This window comes from Lipomyces oligophaga (assembly GCF_038497815.1).
Source record: "Lipomyces oligophaga strain CBS 7107 unplaced genomic scaffold V1516scaffold_4, whole genome shotgun sequence".
NCBI classification, from domain to species: Eukaryota; Fungi; Ascomycota; class Lipomycetes; order Lipomycetales; family Lipomycetaceae; genus Lipomyces; species [Lipomyces] oligophaga.
Window position 1 is genome coordinate 1,064,996 of NW_027117788.1, and position 15,954 is coordinate 1,080,949.

Sequence of the window (15,954 nt, forward strand, 5' to 3'; positions counted from 1 at the left end):
AAAAAAAGGGAGCCAAACAAAGATGAAAAAAGTATATGACTTTGGAAAGATAGCTCAAAAATATTGCAACAAAAGGAGACTTCTATATAGTCGAATTACACCTACTTACTAAACAACAGGATCAAACGTTGACGGTACTTGCGATCATTCACAACTAGCATCGGTAAACTAGGCCCAGAAAAAGAAAAGCTGGAGCAAGTGACTGTTGGAGGCTGTGAGGGCATAACTAAGATATATAGCAAACTGGAAAGGGAATCCAAAGCTAGTGGATCTTTACTTAGTCTGCTTTTTCTTTCGCTGCATAGCTCCGTTGTTAAAATACTTTGGCTTTTTCTCTGCAGGCTTCAAAATTTGGAAAGAGCAGAGCAAGCTTTCATCGACGCTCATCATAGCACCGGCGTTGTCAAATTCACCACAGTAGTTTGGAGCGGAGAAAATCGTAACTAATTGTCGCTTCGAGAAAAATTCGTAACCATCCTCAACGACCTGGTGTGCCCGGCAGATTAGGTCTAAATCGTGCCGCTGCAGAAATCGACTTACGACGTCCGCTCCGAATGTAAAGGACACGCCACGGTCGTTCTCGGTCCACCCGGTGATTAGAGTATCTGGATCGGACCAAAGCAGGTCACACAAAAGACCACTGTCAGGGATCTACGTCAATTAGTATCTTGCTTAAATTGTACGGCAAGAAGTAAAACTCACGTCAGTTGGTCTCATGATTCGACGGATCTGTTCCATACTATTGAGATCTGGAGAAAGACCGCCATGCATGGTGATAATCTTCTCATCAATGATAGCCGCAATTGGTAAACAATTGAAGCAGTCTGTGAATGTCTTCCACAGTTTGATATTGCTATACCTTCGCTTGCCTTCATGTTCGGTTAAGATGAAAAATTAAAGAAAAATAACAAAAAGATACCTACATTCGTCATAAAAGCCATATATACGGTTGATGGAGGCACATTCATGGTTACCTCTCAGTATGAAAAAATTTTCGGGATATTTGATTTTGTACGCCAGAAGAAGACAAATTGTTTCTAAAGACTGTTTCCCCCGGTCAACGTAGTCCCCTAGAAACAAATAATTGGCATCCGGTGGAAACCCTCCGTACTCAAACAGTCGAAGCAGATCGTAATATTGACCGTGAATATCTCCTAAAATAGTGTTGGCGCATCTTTACCTGAAATCCGGTATCAAACATACCACAAATCTAGCTGCATGAGTCATCTGATTTGGTCGACCAAAAGTTCTGTATAGATCATACCTTGATTGGAGCCTCTAGTTCGAGTAGAATTGGCTGTTGGATAAATATTTCGCGAGCCTTGGTACATAGGCATCGAATTTCTGCCTCTTCAAGTTGCACATTATTTCCCGGTCGGCTTCCCCGAACTTCTAGAAGTCGAGTAATGATCGAATCGACGTCTAATTCAGATTCCAGTCGTGCCGTAGTGGTCGTGAATGCTCCTGGCGGAGCGAAAGCGGCAGACGCTGCTGCCGTTGAAGCCATAAGAACTCGTCGAATCCAAAATCAATATTCCCTCTTCAAAATAGTTCCTTGCTTTCAGCGCAAAAAATCCTTATCAGCTCTCGCACAAGCTGAAGCAAAGTCTCGCGACTGAATCAGCGCAAAGTAACCGAATGAAGCTGCAGCACACGGCACCGCTTTTTAACAGCAGGCAAACCAATTCTTTGATTTCCACACAGAACTAAAACAAAAAGGTTTTCACTCTAAAACGATAAACTTAACTCAATTCTCAGCGCGCAGGTACTAGCCAATCCGTAGGTTTTAAGGGATTTTGCGAACAGATGTTCCTGAAATGATTACACGCCTACGCTTTCCAGAGATTCTTCAGCCCGGGGAAGGGACCTGACTTGCTTACAAGGGATTAGTGTGAATCGGAAGAATTCCAGCAGATAGGGAAATGAGCATGAACGGGTCAGGATCTAGAGGAAACTTCTGTTGCAAATATACAGCTGAAATGAGTTGCTGTAAATATTATATAATAATAATGAATTCCTGGTCTGGGTTAACTAGACTCAGGATCAAGTTATGGCTCTCAAAATTGCTGAACAGACTCCTTCCTGTTCGACAACACCTAAACCGAAATGAATTGGGAGGGCTCAGGTCGAATAGGTTAGTTTTTGTTTTCACCTTCAATCTCCCTAATCCAACAGCAATCAGATTAGAATATATAAGATAGGACATTTTCATTTTATTTATTTCTATTCGATTACATCATTATGGCACCAAAGCGAAAGCCTCAGTTTCATGAGGTAGCTGTGGTCGGAGGCTCAGCGAGCGCTGGAGGGTCATCTGTCTCGCGATTGAAAAAAAAAATCCGCGATCTGGAGCGACTATTAAGTCGTGATCGCAATAATCAAAAAAATACTGCCGCATTGGCAAGGCGAGAACAAGAGCGTGCTTTGGCAGCGCTGAAATATGAGCTGAATACGGCTCTACGAGGCACAAAGAAGAAGAAGCTGGAACAGAAATACCATCATGTGCGGTTCTTCGAAAGGAGGAAGGCAGATCGGAAAGTTAACCAGTCAAAGCGTGCGCTGAAGCTCGCGCAAGAAACCGGAGTCGAAAGAGATATACAGATTGCAAAGAAGAATTATGCCTTTGCTGCCCAGCAACTAATTTATATTGTGCTATTCCCAGAATCAGAAAAGTACATTTCTCTATATGCCGGTGATAGTTTGTCAAGCTTGAATTCGCAGTCCAATGCAGACCTTTCAAGCACTGAAAAATCAAGACTGGAATGGTGGAGAGAAGCAGGAAGATTATTTTCGACTGGCGAAGTGAACCCCGAATCGTTATTGTTTGGCCGCGCAGGTTCGAATGTCAAACGGCTACAGAGTTCAGCGAGCGAGCAACATGCTGAACCAGACGCAAATGTCGCCGAGGAGAGCACGTTAAATCAAGAGAGCGAAGATGAATTTTTCGAATCTTAGCTCCAACTTCCAAATGTAAGTTGTATAATATTGGAACTATGGCCGGATAGATAGCATTTAAAGCAAATGAATAAGCGATAGATTGATGACAACCTGTGTATTGAAACAAAACTCCAAAGAATCATGACAGAACCACATACTAAGAACTAAGAATGTTTAATAAAATATTTGAAAAGAAAATACGTTCAATGAAAAATCAATGAAAAATCAATGAAAAATCAATGAAAAATAAGGGAATAAAACTAAAACATATAATGTTTGTCTGGAAGACTCGACATCATTGCCATGCTAATATGTTGTGCTCCGACAGCATTGTTATTTGCCTGCCCTTGGTTATTATTTTGGTTCTGGTTTCCTCTCGCACATTTTTGCCAGGCTGGTAGACCGCAACCAAAACCAATGAGAACATAGACAAGGAAGATGACAGCAATAACAAGAAGAATGACTAGACGACGGTTTTTCCACCACATCTCACGACGAAGAGCCGTTGATCGCTTACGGAAGGCAAAAGCTGTCTGATTCATATGATCAGTCTTGTCAACAAGGCTTTCGATACGTTCGCCACGATCGATGACACGCTCGATATTCTGACTCATAATATCCTTAACTTGGTCAATCTCCTGGCGGACCGCATTGACACGGTCGCCATTGGGTGAATCTGCCGAAGCCATAAGCTGACCCAGAGTGTGCGAAAAAGAGGCGAGTGCATAGGGCTGTTCGCATTCTCCGACTTGCTCGGGAGTAAAAGTCTCATTAAATTTTTTCTGGACCTCTACTAGATAGGCAAATGGGACTCTGCGGGGGACTGTTGACAGAGTAATAGCAAGGAAAGTGACACCGTCAGGAGTGGCCTCTGTGGCCGCGGTCGTAATGTAGTGGACAAGCCAATTATTGTGGATATAAGTCAACTAAGATGGCATAGTTAATATCATAGAGATATCTTCTCTTCTATCTTTAAATTAGTCCATACCTTCTGGTCGTCTTCAGCAGGGATTTTGGGAAGGATCAGCGCAGCGACTGCATTCGCATTCGAACGGAGCGGAGCGTAATCTGCTAGAACCGTAGTTCCGTGTGCAACACAGGCATAGAGAACTGAGAGAAGTTAGCATGAGTATACTCAGTCCAAAGTTCATGCCATAGCTGAACTATGCCTATGTTCAAGTCACAATAGCACCTACAATTGGAAGCAGGCATTTCGAGCAGTGCGATGTAGTTAAATGCAAAAGAAAGATAAGAAATATGAAATTGTGCAAATGTCAACTGTATCGTAGTCCAATCCACAAATCCACGAATTTGAATATATCTATATCCTCAAGTTCGACCCAGGGCAAAATGAACAATCCTCTAATGCTACTGCTGATAAGGGAAGAATCCGGAACTACAGTGTAAGAACTAGACCGAGGAGGACGATGGCGACAACCGCAACTGCTAGCAAGATCTGCCATCTCCAGTGATCTAATATGGGTTTCGTGTAACTACCTGTTTGTTCGAGACCTCCGTAGCCAGATTCGGATTGATAAGGATCATGTGACTAAACAAACACGTGAGACGGTTTGGTAACTGGATTGTGATGCTGCTTGCTGAGTGTTCAGGTGGTCTCAGTGGTTCTAATTGACGAACCCTTTATCTATTGGTACTTATACCGATATTTTTGAGAACCTGTACTGGATGAGAATGCAAACGGAACCTCGTGCCTCTGCTCATTATAAATTCGTAAGCATGTCGTGTGTGGAGTGCTTTGATTCTGTTTTTTGTTTTTTGTTTCTTGTCTGGCCAGTGTTGACCAAATTATTCATCTCCCTAAATTTTGGAATTAGGTCAAATTTAATCCATTGCATAACTCAATTGACCCAATAATTAAATAATCAAATAACTCGGTCGCTTTCTTTGTTTACTTCAGTAACCAAATATTTCAAAACTTCTCGTCCAAAGCCATGCAGCTCACTCCGCCGAAAATCGGCCTGACGCTACGGTCACTTGCTGTTCATGCCGAGTCTGTCCCTTTCGCATCCTCGGGCAACCTCCGCCAACCACGTGGAGAGCCGCCCCATATAAACAACCTCATCAACATCAACAATTCTGTCTTCATATCTTAACTATACTACTAAGATTCGATTTTTTGGACTAGTTGCACTTAGTTTAGGTCTGCTACTTTTGGATTGCTGGTACCGTGTACCATTTGGATACAGATATACCCTGTTTGCGATCTCTGATCGACTGTTCATACTCGCATTGTCTCTTCGAAATATTTGAGTTACATATACAATGGCGGAGACAGCTTATATTTCTCTTCTTCTGAATGATAGCTATCTTCCCGGTACGTAAACAGTATCTTTATATTCTGTTAGTTCGGGAATCTATGTATTAACGTCAGTCCTTCTCCCCAGGAGCCGTGACGTTAGCAAAGGCGTTGCGTGATACGGGAACCAGTCGCAAACTTGCGATTCTTGCAGTTGCCTCAAACCTCTCCGAGCATACGCTGTCAGTCCTTGAATATTCATTTGATGTCGTTATTCGAATTCCTGCAATTGCGAATCCTTCGCCTGGTAACTTGCTTGCTTTGGGTAGACCAGATCTGCTATACTCGTTTACAAAGATCTTGGCTTGGAATCAGATCCAATTCAGTCGACTTGTATATCTCGATGCAGATGTCCTACCTCTCGAAAATCTTGACGATCTCTTTGAAGTTCCTGGAACTGTTGCTGTATGTCACTGTTGATCAATCTTTGTATTTGGTACTGAGTTTATCCTAGGCTTGTCCTGATGCCGGTTGGCCGGATATTTTTAACAGTGTAAGACTATCCGAATATCTCTCTCGCGTGAGATTCTGACTATTCCTAGGGCCTAGTAGTTTTTACTCCTAGCAGTGAAGATTTTCAAGGACTCCACTCGCTTGCCGAGTCCGGTATTTCTTTTGATGGTATGTTCGATCTACTTCGGTTTTGTAAAAATGTTACGTCTAACCTTTTTAGGTGGAGATCAAGGCTTGTTGAACACTTATTTTGGCTCAAACTGGAATCATCTTCCTTTCCTTTACAATGTTACACCTACTTCAGCGTATCAGTAAGTTTTAACACATTTTGCTACTTTTTTGAGCAGTTTAGACAGCCGGAGCAAGTTATCTCGCTATGCCAAAGTTTCAGGATGGTTACCAGTACTTACCCTTTGCTGGAAACAAACTCCTTGCACGCACTTACTTGTGGGCAAATGGCTTGTTTACGTTTCTGCAACTTTGATTGCTGAACTGGTACTCATAAGAATGTTAATAACGGAATCAGTCTGGGCAGGGAACCAAAAAAAGTCAAAATCCCATTGTGGGGCGGATGGCGAGACGCCTCCACAATTTGAAATTTCATGGCTCCCCCGCTTTAGAAACTTTGAATCCAGTTATTGAATGCCTCAATTTGCCTTGTTGTACATGTTCACTAACAAGTAAATCATAGATACGCGCCGGCGTTTGCTCACTTTTCTAAGAATGCAAAAGCTTGCCATTTTATTGGATCTCCTAAGCCATGGAATAGACCTCGACCCTCTGAAAGTCAGTCGCGTGCGTTTCCCGACTGGTATGAAAAAACCGCTGCGGACGTTAACGAGAAGTTGCTCCGTAGATGGTGGTCTGTCTACGACTCAGTCAGGGATCATTTGCCCGATGAGCCCCACGAGCCCCACGACGATCCGAGCTTCTCCGCAATTGAGCCTCATGATGCTCCTCCAGCCTGGGACGGATCGCGTTCGTCTCCTCCTCAAGGTGGTTCGGGGGAAGCCTCCGGCTTGCCGAAGTCATTCGTGTACAAGAATGCGTGGGATAAACCGTATAGCGCGCAAACTGATTTTCAATTTGTTGCACCAGATGTTACTCATAATGAGCTATATCTTCCTGAGCAGTTCCGAGCTGCACCTGTTCCGACTGTCGTCGAGCAACAGCAACAGCAGCAGCAACAGGAGGAAGTTTTAAATCCTGAGCAATTGAGTGCTACCGTTGAGATAATCGAGGCCAAGCAGTTGCATTTTGCGACGATATCGAATCCAATTTCAGTTGCAATGTCTGCGGAAGCTCATAATGAAGTAGCTGAGGACAAGACCGAAAAACTCGAAGTCGAACCGGAAATCCTGCTACCTCGTGGTCCTTCGCCGACACCGCGACCAATATTTCCTTGGGAAATGCATGAAGAGGAACCAGCGCCGAGACGAATTTTTCCTGAAGATATTCGTCGTCAACATGAGCTGGAAGACGCTTTGCAGGCGCGTGCCGCCGCACGAAAGGCGGGAAATATATCAGTTGCCCGCCAGCAGCTGATTGAGAGGAAGATGTTTTCAGATGCGCGGAAGTTGGAAAACGAGATCTTAAATTCGGATGAGGATGAAATGGAAGACGAAGAAGAAACCCTGGTCGACTCGCTTCGTGGAAAAGTTGTTCTGAGTGAGGATCCAGTCACTATCGATTCAAACAAAGCAAACACTGACTTGTACAATTTCAGCAGCCGTAAATTAAACCCGCGCACGAGTATCGAACGGGAAGATTTAGATGAGGAGATGAGGGAAGATAAGGCCGAAGCGATCACGATCGCGTTAATTGAAGAAGAAGACGATAATATTATTCCCGCGGAAAATCGGGAGGTACTTAGTCAAGAGCTTGAAGAAGATGCAGAAGAAGAAGATGAGATAAACCGTATTAGTGGACAGGACGCAAAGGACATGCAGACTCTGCTAGCACTATCTGCTATTGAGACCTCGCCATCGCTGTCATCTCCACCTGTCCTCTCCCCAGTTGCATCAACCGGTTCTCCTCGTTCAGATGCCCAAATCAGTCCAGAACTGGGCCGGATAGTGGGGAGTCCGCTCAGAACGCCTCATTTCTCGACCGCTAGAATGTCGCCGAAAACGTATAATGCATGGGATCGTGATCCAAACATAGTCGAGTTTGCAACGCACTTTTCCGCGTCAATGTTTGGTACTCGACATTTGGAGAAGTTCCCCACGTCCCCAACTACGGGCAGACTGGGCCACAGCAGCAATACTGACAAAGATATCAACCTAACAGAGGAGCAAGAGGCTGTAGAAACTCCTTGGGTAAGTTTCATAACTGTAGGGATTGGTGAAGTACCAAAAGCTGACTGAGATAGGATCCTTTTCAAAAGCTGGAGGAGCTGAGTGATATGCCAGCTCGTCTGTTCGCTCAGCATTTACATACTACGGAACAAGATGAATCGACTACCTAACCGTTCTGGGAAATGGCATTTTGCATAACGTTCGCCATACGTTGATTCTTTTTTATTTTTCTGCTCTTCTTTCTCTTTATATATATAGTATTTATTTAATCTATTAAAAGTAGCCACCGCATTATTATTGAGCATCACAAGATGACAGTTTGTATATCTGCTAGTCAGGAGGGCAGCTGCTTACCAGCACACTATATTACTGGATAGTTCTGGGTCTTGAAGCACCCATGTCCGATTAAGCCAGCTCGGGACTTTGATATCCAGATTATTGATTTTTAGATCCACTTAGTCTAGTCCTTTCTCCCAGCCTCGTCTGATGTCTCTGGCACGACAGAGTCTAATTAGAATGCATAGATCCTCTCCAAGCAGCATCGATTGCGGAATCAAATTCAGTTTTAGTCTTCTTTTTTTGTGCTTGTTATTCGTTTCCATTGCAGTTGTTTCCGATGGCAGCTCTGTACGATTCTGCATCGGCGCTGGCGTCGGTGGCCGTGTCGCTCTTCAGGCGTGTTGCGAATGACAGCCCGGCTACTGTCGTATCGCTACCTGTACAGTCGACCACCCCATCTTCGTCGCCATTGCTCTCTTTGTCATCTTCAGGGATCGGCTCTCTGGCAACTGCGTCATCTGCAGCAGCTCTAGCCCTCACTACCGCTTTGTCGTCATCGAATACACCGATCACTGTTGGGGAATATGTACTGACCTCGTCCGCTCTGCCGTTCTCCTCTTCGGTCGCTGCTGGTGCCGCTGCCTCTAGTTCCAGTCATGAGGAAATCTATTCTTCGCCCTTGACGTCTCAGATAGCACGGATTTTGCGGAATCTGGCTGCAGTTATTGTCAAACAGACCGCAGAAGTTGATATTCCAGATCGTCGGATCGGAACCTTCGTTGCATATCTTACGTCTCCGTTTGCACAGCTATGTATCATCATGGCCGTCGTTCTCAATCGCACGGTTGTCTTCGCTTCGGTAAGAAGGCCCCAAAATTTGTCGTTGATAGCCCGTCTGCTGATCGGCTCGCTTGCCGTCTATCAATTGACGAGAGCTGTCGGTCCATTGCTTACTGGACTGAAATGCTACTCACCGGTTGTTGGGCCTTATATTCCAGGATATTTCGCAGTCGACACTGAAGCAGGCGAAAAGTGTCCCGGTGTGGATATCCTCTGGACTCTCTATAAAGCGTTCTGTACTGGGCAATTTGTCGAAACCTTCTCTAGTGCTGTGCAGGGCCGTGTTCCGTCTCCTGATACAGGCATGACCTTGTTCGAATACTCACTTGCATTTCAAGAGGCTCAGTCTGCTCAGAGGCCATCCGTCGAAATTCTCACAATCTCTCTACTTTGGGCGCTCAACTTTCTGACCTATCTCACGCTGTCGATATTTGATTTACAAGTTTATAGGTTAATTCCCTCCTCTTTCTTTGGCATTTTGTCGCTGGTTTATTTCGCCGTATCGACCTATAACGGACGCGCTCAGTCTTTCCCTACGGTCTGGGTGATTGGATTTGCTCCGCACTTGGCTGTTTTGTACGTTATTGTTCTTTGCGGTGCGATCTATATTTTGGCATCTTTTTTTTCAGGAGGGACGTCGAACCTACAAGCCTCCGTGCGCACAGTCAATATTTCACTGTCAGAAGATTTCTATTCCTGTCTTTTGAAACTCGGAATAGTTGTCCTGACTTCTGCTGCAGGGGCAACGTACATGTCTGAAGGTCCCGTACTTGCGGTTCCTGAATCGACATGGCTCGAGGCCTTGGAATATCAGCGTCAAGCCGGATTTGAGCATATTAACGATGTACCAGTGGCTGGACAAGGCACTTCCTCGGCTTTGCAACCTCCGGTTCGACTTCGCGACCGTATTAAATTTTCTCTGGATGATCTATCAGAACCTAATGCTGCATTTAGTAATGGCTTTAAAATCAACACTCGTAGGAAGAATCAGTTTTTATCTGGCGGTTCTGGAAATAGGACGGGAGCTGTTTTGAGGAGAACACCACGAAGAAGACGCATATCTATATACGAGGTAACGGATGGGGTCGCAACGTCAACACGGACTGAGACGTCTGCTGTGTATAACGGTTACGCGACTAATAATACTCGCGTTGGTAAGCCGGTGACCGGAGCAGATGCAAATCATCGCAAAGCCGGTCGATTTAAATGGCTTGTGATTATATATCGAGTTAGAATGGCGTACAGACTTGTGAGGTGGATGATTACGCTGTTGGAAGTACTGTTTGCCAAGTTTGTGTACTACCTAAAGGAGCGGTTTTCGACTCTGCCGGAGCAATCGACCGAAAGTGAGACCGTTTCCGGCTCTGAGAGAGAGAATTCGAATTCGAATTCGATAGTTGCGAACGCGAAGTTAATGTCCGACGATGAGTATTATGACTTATTTCTAAGCGATCAAGTGTTTCCTGAAGAGGATCCCACAGAAGATTTCTCACCAGACGAAGATGAAGAAGACGACTATGATTACGTGACAGATGTGGAAGATGAAGTAACTTCGTCGGCAGTTCTAACTCGGTCTGCAAGTTCTCGTCCGTTGACTAACGAACTTTTCCCAGAGCTTGGAACGGCGGAGCTTTCTCTTTCGAGTCTTTTGATGCCCCAGACGCTGGAAGAGCGGCAGTTGACCAATGTTATTTTGACGCATTTAGCTGCGCCAGAGATTGTGACCCGCCAAAGAATGGAGCAGTATCAGCAACGACAATACGATGAGCTTGATTGGGAGTCCGAGGAATTTGAAGACGATGAATACACAGAGGAAGCGCTGAAACTGGCGTCATTAATAACGAATATCCGTGAGAGCTCGCAGGTCCGACGCAGTAGGCATCATCATAATATAGCAGGAGCCGGAGAAGTCGATTCAGATGATGAAGAAGTTTATCGTCCTAATCTCTGTGTTGTGTGTCATACTAGTGCGCGGTGCATTGTTCTTTGGCCATGTCGTTGTCTAGCCGTATGTGAAGATTGCCGATTAAGTCTTGCGCTTCGAAATTTCAAAGGTTGTGTTTGCTGTCGTCGCGATGTCGTTTCATTTTCACGACTCTATGTTCCTTGATCTATCCTGGTTGGCTTATATTTTTTTTCGTCGTCTTATTTTGATTATGTTGCTCTGTTTTTTTAGATACATAGGAGTTGCACGAGCTTTTAAAAATGTTATTATTCGGTTGTTTGCATATCAGATTTAGGCATTGCTGTTAAGCCGGTCATATAGATGACTATATTGTATAAATCTGGGTGGTTTGCTAGAGTAGGCATAAAATTACAGTCTAATTGTATGATTGTACGTTGGTATGATTATTAGATTAATAATACACGGTGGGATCCAGATCCTCGCCTAATCTCCACCGTTTCAAGTGTTCCGGTGTCTGTTCCGTAAGTTCTGGAAGAACTTTAACAATGATGATATCAATTAAAAAATAAATGAGATGTTTGTTCGCGTACTTGCTTTCGAATGGCGCGATCAGCTCTTGAATACCGTCCATGGCATCGTCACCCAGAACCTGGCTGCGAACTTTTCCTGGAACTATGCGGAGAATGTTTTTGCGCAATCGCTCAAGAATTGCTTGCTGCTCATCAGGCGAAGGATAAACTCGAGGGGGTCCCATGGGATCGTTATTGGGAAACACGGCCGTTCGAGCTGCACGAAGAACAGAGCATACCGTGGAAGAGGTCAGGACATATGTTCTAAAAAAATGGATAAGAAGACGGTCAATTATCGATCCCGGCGGGAGCAGAACTAAGGGTAACGCCAAAAGCTCGATCGTAGACATTAGCCAAGGCTGTCGGGCACCCAGATTCAAAAGTCGTGCAATTGTCGGGAAAAGTGCTATGGTCAAAAGCGATGCGCTCGCAGGGGAGCCGTGTGGTGACGCCGCGGTTGATTCGGTAGATTCATCGGGAATAGTACGTGCGAATGAAATGAAAAACACAATACCTGCCTGAAGGAGCGAAAGAAAGGTGACTGCAGATGAGATGAAGACTTTAATGGACGATAATATCTCGGATAATATATCTTGAAATCGGTTGCTAGATGTAGTTCCTGTTGATTTTTTGGGAACTGAAGCAGAAACAGCCGGCTCTTCGCCGTCATTTGTCTTGCATTTTAGACTTTTCTCAATTACTTTGGATATAATCTCGTGGACCATGAACGGTTCGCTAATTTTATCAATCGCCGTATTGAACACAACATCTGCTAGTAGAGAGCAAATAAATGTTCGCTCATTAGATGACCTTAAATCATCCGTTGGCAAAAGAACAGATATGACTCCTTTCGATAAAACCGAAAGGTACTGGCGCTCTTGTGTGGCGGCATCCTTGCTTGTGTCTGGAGGAATCAGCGCCGGATGTGGTTGTAAAGCGTGGAACATTTCCTCAAAAGATTTTCCAGCAGCGTATGCGGAGCCTACTTTTTGTCTAGCCAACCGAAAATCTCGGATATGAGCGTCCAACACAAACGGAATATCGTCGAGCAGCAACATCTCCAGCTCGACTTTCCTCAGCCGTTCCTCCAGCGAGCGAGTGACATGCGCAATCACCTGTGTGACCTCACTGATAAATGTGCGATCCGAAATATCGTCGCCGGTTATTTTTATGTACCAGCCCAGTACAAATTGGCGCAGGATCAGTGCAATAAAGGCATACAGCTCAAAATCAATGTCTGGAAAGGACGATAGAGCAGGTAATGTCTCGTCCAACGGCTTACTCAATGATGTCGGCGGCACTAAAATGTTCCGTATTAGTGTTGCTGTTGCGTCATCCGTCTGCAACTCTTTGTCCAGCTTCTTATGGCTCGTGTGGTCAAACGAACGAGCACCTTCGAACGAAGTATGAGTATCGGGTTCGCTTACAGTGCAATCCAACCCGCCGGGGATAAGCACATCGTGCTTCTGCGCGTCTGTCATTGAGGTATCACTTTCCAGACTTCGTCGGTCCCTTGATCGAGTGTCGCTCAGAGTTCGCTATCGCATTGATCTGATTAGTTTGAATTTCGAGATATCTTTAACTGCCGAGCTGCTACTGTTGCCTAGTAATGTACTGGGATAGATTTGGGCTGAAGTTAGAAATAAAGAGCAAAGCGCCGCGTATGAATATCCCAGCTCCTGATCGGGAAAGCAGTTGCTGTACAATCAAAAATCGATGTTCCCCAGTTAGGAACATGTCAATTTTGTTGAATTTTTATAGCTTTCGTTCTAAAGTTTATGTTGACGAAATCACAAACAATTTATTTTTAATCGCGTAGAGAATAGTGATAAAATGTGTAAGTTTATATTCATATTAATGTTATGAATTTGGGGCTGACAATGTCTTAGCAGACACAAACGCAAGCGTTTCGAAACTGCTCTCATTTTGGCATGAAGCGCGATTCCCACTAATCATTGGAGGCACCTTCTGCTATTTTTACTGGCGATATTGCTTTTATCAACCGCGTGCGACTGTTCCAAGACGTCGTAATACTGGCAGCCGAGACTCTAGAAGACCACCTTCTGATGATGAAGACGACGAAGATGACGAAGATGATTCCCCCGGTAGTCCAAAGATGACATCTTCCACTTCAATCGGTTCGGCATTACCAACTCCTCATGAATCCCTCACAAGCAACACTGCTCTATCGCCCACTGAAATTCGCAAGTTAAACTCGATGAATTCGACTAATTCAAGTACAACAAAATCTCAGAAAAAAAGTCGAAGTGCTAAAGTATTTACAAGAAAAAGCAAAAAGACAAACGGCCAGCGAGCTTTGCCTTCTACTTCTGATATATATGTGTTTTATTCCAGTATTACGGGAACCTCGGAAAAGGCAGCCGCCAGACTGGTAGAGTTATTAAGAGCTCATCCTGGATTATCTGGTCGAGAAATCAACGCTCAAAATATCGACTATTTAGATGATCTTGATTCATATTTCGTCACCCCTAATCCATCGTTGGCATCCTCGTTCTATCTCTTCGTTCTACCTTCCTACGAGTCTGAATCTCCACTAGACTATTTTATCGAAACATTGAAAGAAACATATAATGATTTTCGAATTGATTCGGGACCACTACGAAAATTAGGCGGTTATTCTGTCTTCGGGCTAGGTGATCTGAACGGATGGGATCACATGTTTTGCTACCAGGCAAAGCTTGTTGATAAATATATGGGCAAACTGGGTGCTCCGCGGGCATATCCTATTGGATATGGAAATGTGAAAGGAGATTTTGAAGCCGAGTTCGAAGGATGGACGTCCAGGCTTGCTGAAACTCTTGCAGACCCAAATAGTACAGCGGAGGTCTTGGATATTACACTTTCTGACGAGGAGGAGGAGGCTGAGGATGAAGAAGAGAAGGTGTCAGATTTTGTAGCATTCTCGAAAAAGACAAAAGCCTCGGATCTAGTGGATGTTGAAGATATGGGACTGATCATTCAGAATTCAAAAGTGTCCTCCACTGCATTCAAGAAGGAAATGGTTGGAAAGGATTCACCAACTTACGCAGCCCTCACTAAGCAAGGTTATACAATTGTCGGCAGTCATTCAGGAGTTAAGATTTGCAGATGGACGAAGTCAGCATTGCGAGGGCGCGGACTATGCTACAAATATGCGTTCTACGGTATTAAGTCGCATTTATGCATGGAGACAACACCATCATTGTCATGCTCAAACAAGTGCGTATTTTGCTGGAGACATGGTACCAATCCTGTAGGTACTACTTGGCGCTGGCAAGTCGATCCACCTGAGGCGATTCTGGAGGGTGCATTGGAAGGTCATTACAAAAAGATCAAGCAAATGCGAGGTGTTCCGGGTGTTCAAGCAGCAAGATTTGCAGAGGCTAGTCGAGTCCGCCACTGTGCACTTAGTTTAGTGGGTGAGCCCATTTTCTATCCGTATATCAATGAGTTTGTGGGTATGCTACATGACAGGCAGATTTCAAGCTTTTTAGTATGCAATGCACAGCATCCAGACGAACTCGAAAGATTAAACCAAGTAACACAGCTTTATGTCTCCATTGATGCTGCAGACAAAGAGTCTCTTCGACGAGTGGATAAACCGTTACATAGGGTACGTGAATGTGAAATGAAATACGTTTCTATCAAATAAATCTAACGCAAATAGGATTTTTGGGAAAGATTCAACAAGTGTTTAGACATCCTTCACAAGAAGACCACACAGCGAACTGTTTTCAGATTAACTCTTGTGAAAGGATTCAATGCTGATGACGTTCAAGGATATGCGAATCTAGTTCAGCATGCGTTGCCTTGCTTTGTCGAAATTAAAGGAGTAACATATTGCGGTACAGGATCTTCCAGTGGCGCCAATGCTGCATTCAAGGCACAGTCTAAAGACACGTTGACAATGGCCAATGTTCCATTCTATGAAGAGGTTAAAGTATTTGTGATTAGATTGAACGAGGTGTTGGCGGAGTTCGGTCTGGAATATGATATCGCAGCTGAGCATGCACATAGTTGTTGTATTCTGATTGCTCAAAAGCGGTTTAAGATCAATGGTCATTGGCATACACATATCGACTATGAGCGGTTTTTCCAATTGCTCGAGCAAGGCATCGAGTTTGGTCCCATGGATTACATTTCTGAAACACCGGACTGGGCTTACTTCGGTTCAGACCAAGCTGGATTTAACCCCGACGACGAGCGAGTGGTACATAAATCTGTACTAAAGAAGAGAGAGAAGCTCAATCGGACAGATAGCAAGAGTAGCAGTTCGGTTAGTATTCCGCAGAGTATAATGGTGTCATAAAACGTGAGGTATTAGGTGAAAAATATATGTTGAATGTATGAATTTCA

General features: G+C 44.3%; 7 protein-coding genes across 7 annotated transcripts; 4 read left to right on the forward strand and 3 right to left on the reverse strand.

Annotated features, from left to right (window-relative positions):
* Positions 1–72: 72 nt before the first annotated feature.
* V1516DRAFT_702295 (putative serine/threonine protein phosphatase PP1) lies at positions 73–1,507 on the reverse strand (the record flags this gene model as incomplete). The annotated part of the gene is made up of 5 exons (XM_066924132.1): positions 73–651; positions 703–869; positions 924–1,154; positions 1,204–1,210; positions 1,265–1,507. The coding sequence occupies 5 exons, from the start codon at positions 1,505–1,507 to the stop codon at positions 274–276; spliced, it is 1,026 nt and encodes a 341-aa protein (XP_066777535.1). The 3' UTR covers positions 73–273.
* A 665-nt stretch (positions 1,508–2,172) lies between these two features.
* V1516DRAFT_675583 (uncharacterized protein) lies at positions 2,173–3,185 on the forward strand. The gene has a single exon (XM_066922269.1). The coding sequence runs from the start codon at positions 2,242–2,244 to the stop codon at positions 2,953–2,955; it is 714 nt and encodes a 237-aa protein (XP_066777536.1). The 5' UTR covers positions 2,173–2,241; the 3' UTR covers positions 2,956–3,185.
* On the reverse strand, positions 3,029–4,324 carry V1516DRAFT_675585 (synaptobrevin-domain-containing protein). Its single transcript, XM_066922270.1, is given in 4 exon segments — positions 3,029–3,152; positions 3,164–3,863; positions 3,926–4,047; positions 4,134–4,324. The coding sequence occupies 3 exon segments, from the start codon at positions 4,147–4,149 to the stop codon at positions 3,198–3,200; spliced, it is 804 nt and encodes a 267-aa protein (XP_066777537.1). The 5' UTR covers positions 4,150–4,324; the 3' UTR covers positions 3,029–3,152; positions 3,164–3,197.
* A 708-nt stretch (positions 4,325–5,032) lies between these two features.
* Positions 5,033–8,406, forward strand: V1516DRAFT_638078 (nucleotide-diphospho-sugar transferase). The gene is made up of 7 exons (XM_066920057.1): positions 5,033–5,272; positions 5,343–5,659; positions 5,709–5,747; positions 5,797–5,875; positions 5,928–6,018; positions 6,399–8,025; positions 8,079–8,406. The coding sequence occupies exons 1-7, from the start codon at positions 5,221–5,223 to the stop codon at positions 8,172–8,174; spliced, it is 2,301 nt and encodes a 766-aa protein (XP_066777538.1). The 5' UTR covers positions 5,033–5,220; the 3' UTR covers positions 8,175–8,406.
* On the forward strand, positions 8,392–11,603 carry V1516DRAFT_675594 (uncharacterized protein). The gene has a single exon (XM_066922271.1). It carries the CDS (start codon positions 8,621–8,623, stop codon positions 11,231–11,233), a length of 2,613 nt encoding a protein of 870 aa, XP_066777539.1. The 5' UTR covers positions 8,392–8,620; the 3' UTR covers positions 11,234–11,603.
* Positions 11,457–13,197, reverse strand: V1516DRAFT_675595 (PXA domain-containing protein). Its single transcript, XM_066922272.1, has one exon. It carries the CDS (start codon positions 13,077–13,079, stop codon positions 11,481–11,483), a length of 1,599 nt encoding a protein of 532 aa, XP_066777540.1. The 5' UTR covers positions 13,080–13,197; the 3' UTR covers positions 11,457–11,480.
* A 189-nt stretch (positions 13,198–13,386) lies between these two features.
* V1516DRAFT_675598 (uncharacterized protein) lies at positions 13,387–15,933 on the forward strand. Its single transcript, XM_066922273.1, has 3 exons — positions 13,387–13,435; positions 13,488–15,211; positions 15,266–15,933. The coding sequence occupies exons 1-3, from the start codon at positions 13,432–13,434 to the stop codon at positions 15,905–15,907; spliced, it is 2,370 nt and encodes a 789-aa protein (XP_066777541.1). The 5' UTR covers positions 13,387–13,431; the 3' UTR covers positions 15,908–15,933.
* Positions 15,934–15,954: the final 21 nt, after the last annotated feature.

Coding starts and splice junctions, on each gene's coding strand:
- V1516DRAFT_675583 (XM_066922269.1), top strand. CDS start 2,242: ATGGCACCAAAGCGAAAGCCTCAGTTTCATGAGGTAGCTGTGGTCGGA.
- V1516DRAFT_675585 (XM_066922270.1), bottom strand. Junction 3,864..3,925: donor CTGCTGAAGACGACCAGAAG/GTATGGACTAAT, acceptor ATGCCATCTTAG/TTGACTTATATCCACAATAA.
- V1516DRAFT_638078 (XM_066920057.1), top strand. CDS start 5,221: ATGGCGGAGACAGCTTATATTTCTCTTCTTCTGAATGATAGCTATCTT. Junction 5,748..5,796: donor GGCCGGATATTTTTAACAGT/GTAAGACTATCC, acceptor GACTATTCCTAG/GGCCTAGTAGTTTTTACTCC. Junction 8,026..8,078: donor AGGCTGTAGAAACTCCTTGG/GTAAGTTTCATA, acceptor TGACTGAGATAG/GATCCTTTTCAAAAGCTGGA.
- V1516DRAFT_675594 (XM_066922271.1), top strand. CDS start 8,621: ATGGCAGCTCTGTACGATTCTGCATCGGCGCTGGCGTCGGTGGCCGTG.
- V1516DRAFT_675595 (XM_066922272.1), bottom strand. CDS start 13,079: ATGACAGACGCGCAGAAGCACGATGTGCTTATCCCCGGCGGGTTGGAT.
- V1516DRAFT_675598 (XM_066922273.1), top strand. Junction 15,212..15,265: donor TGGATAAACCGTTACATAGG/GTACGTGAATGT, acceptor TAACGCAAATAG/GATTTTTGGGAAAGATTCAA.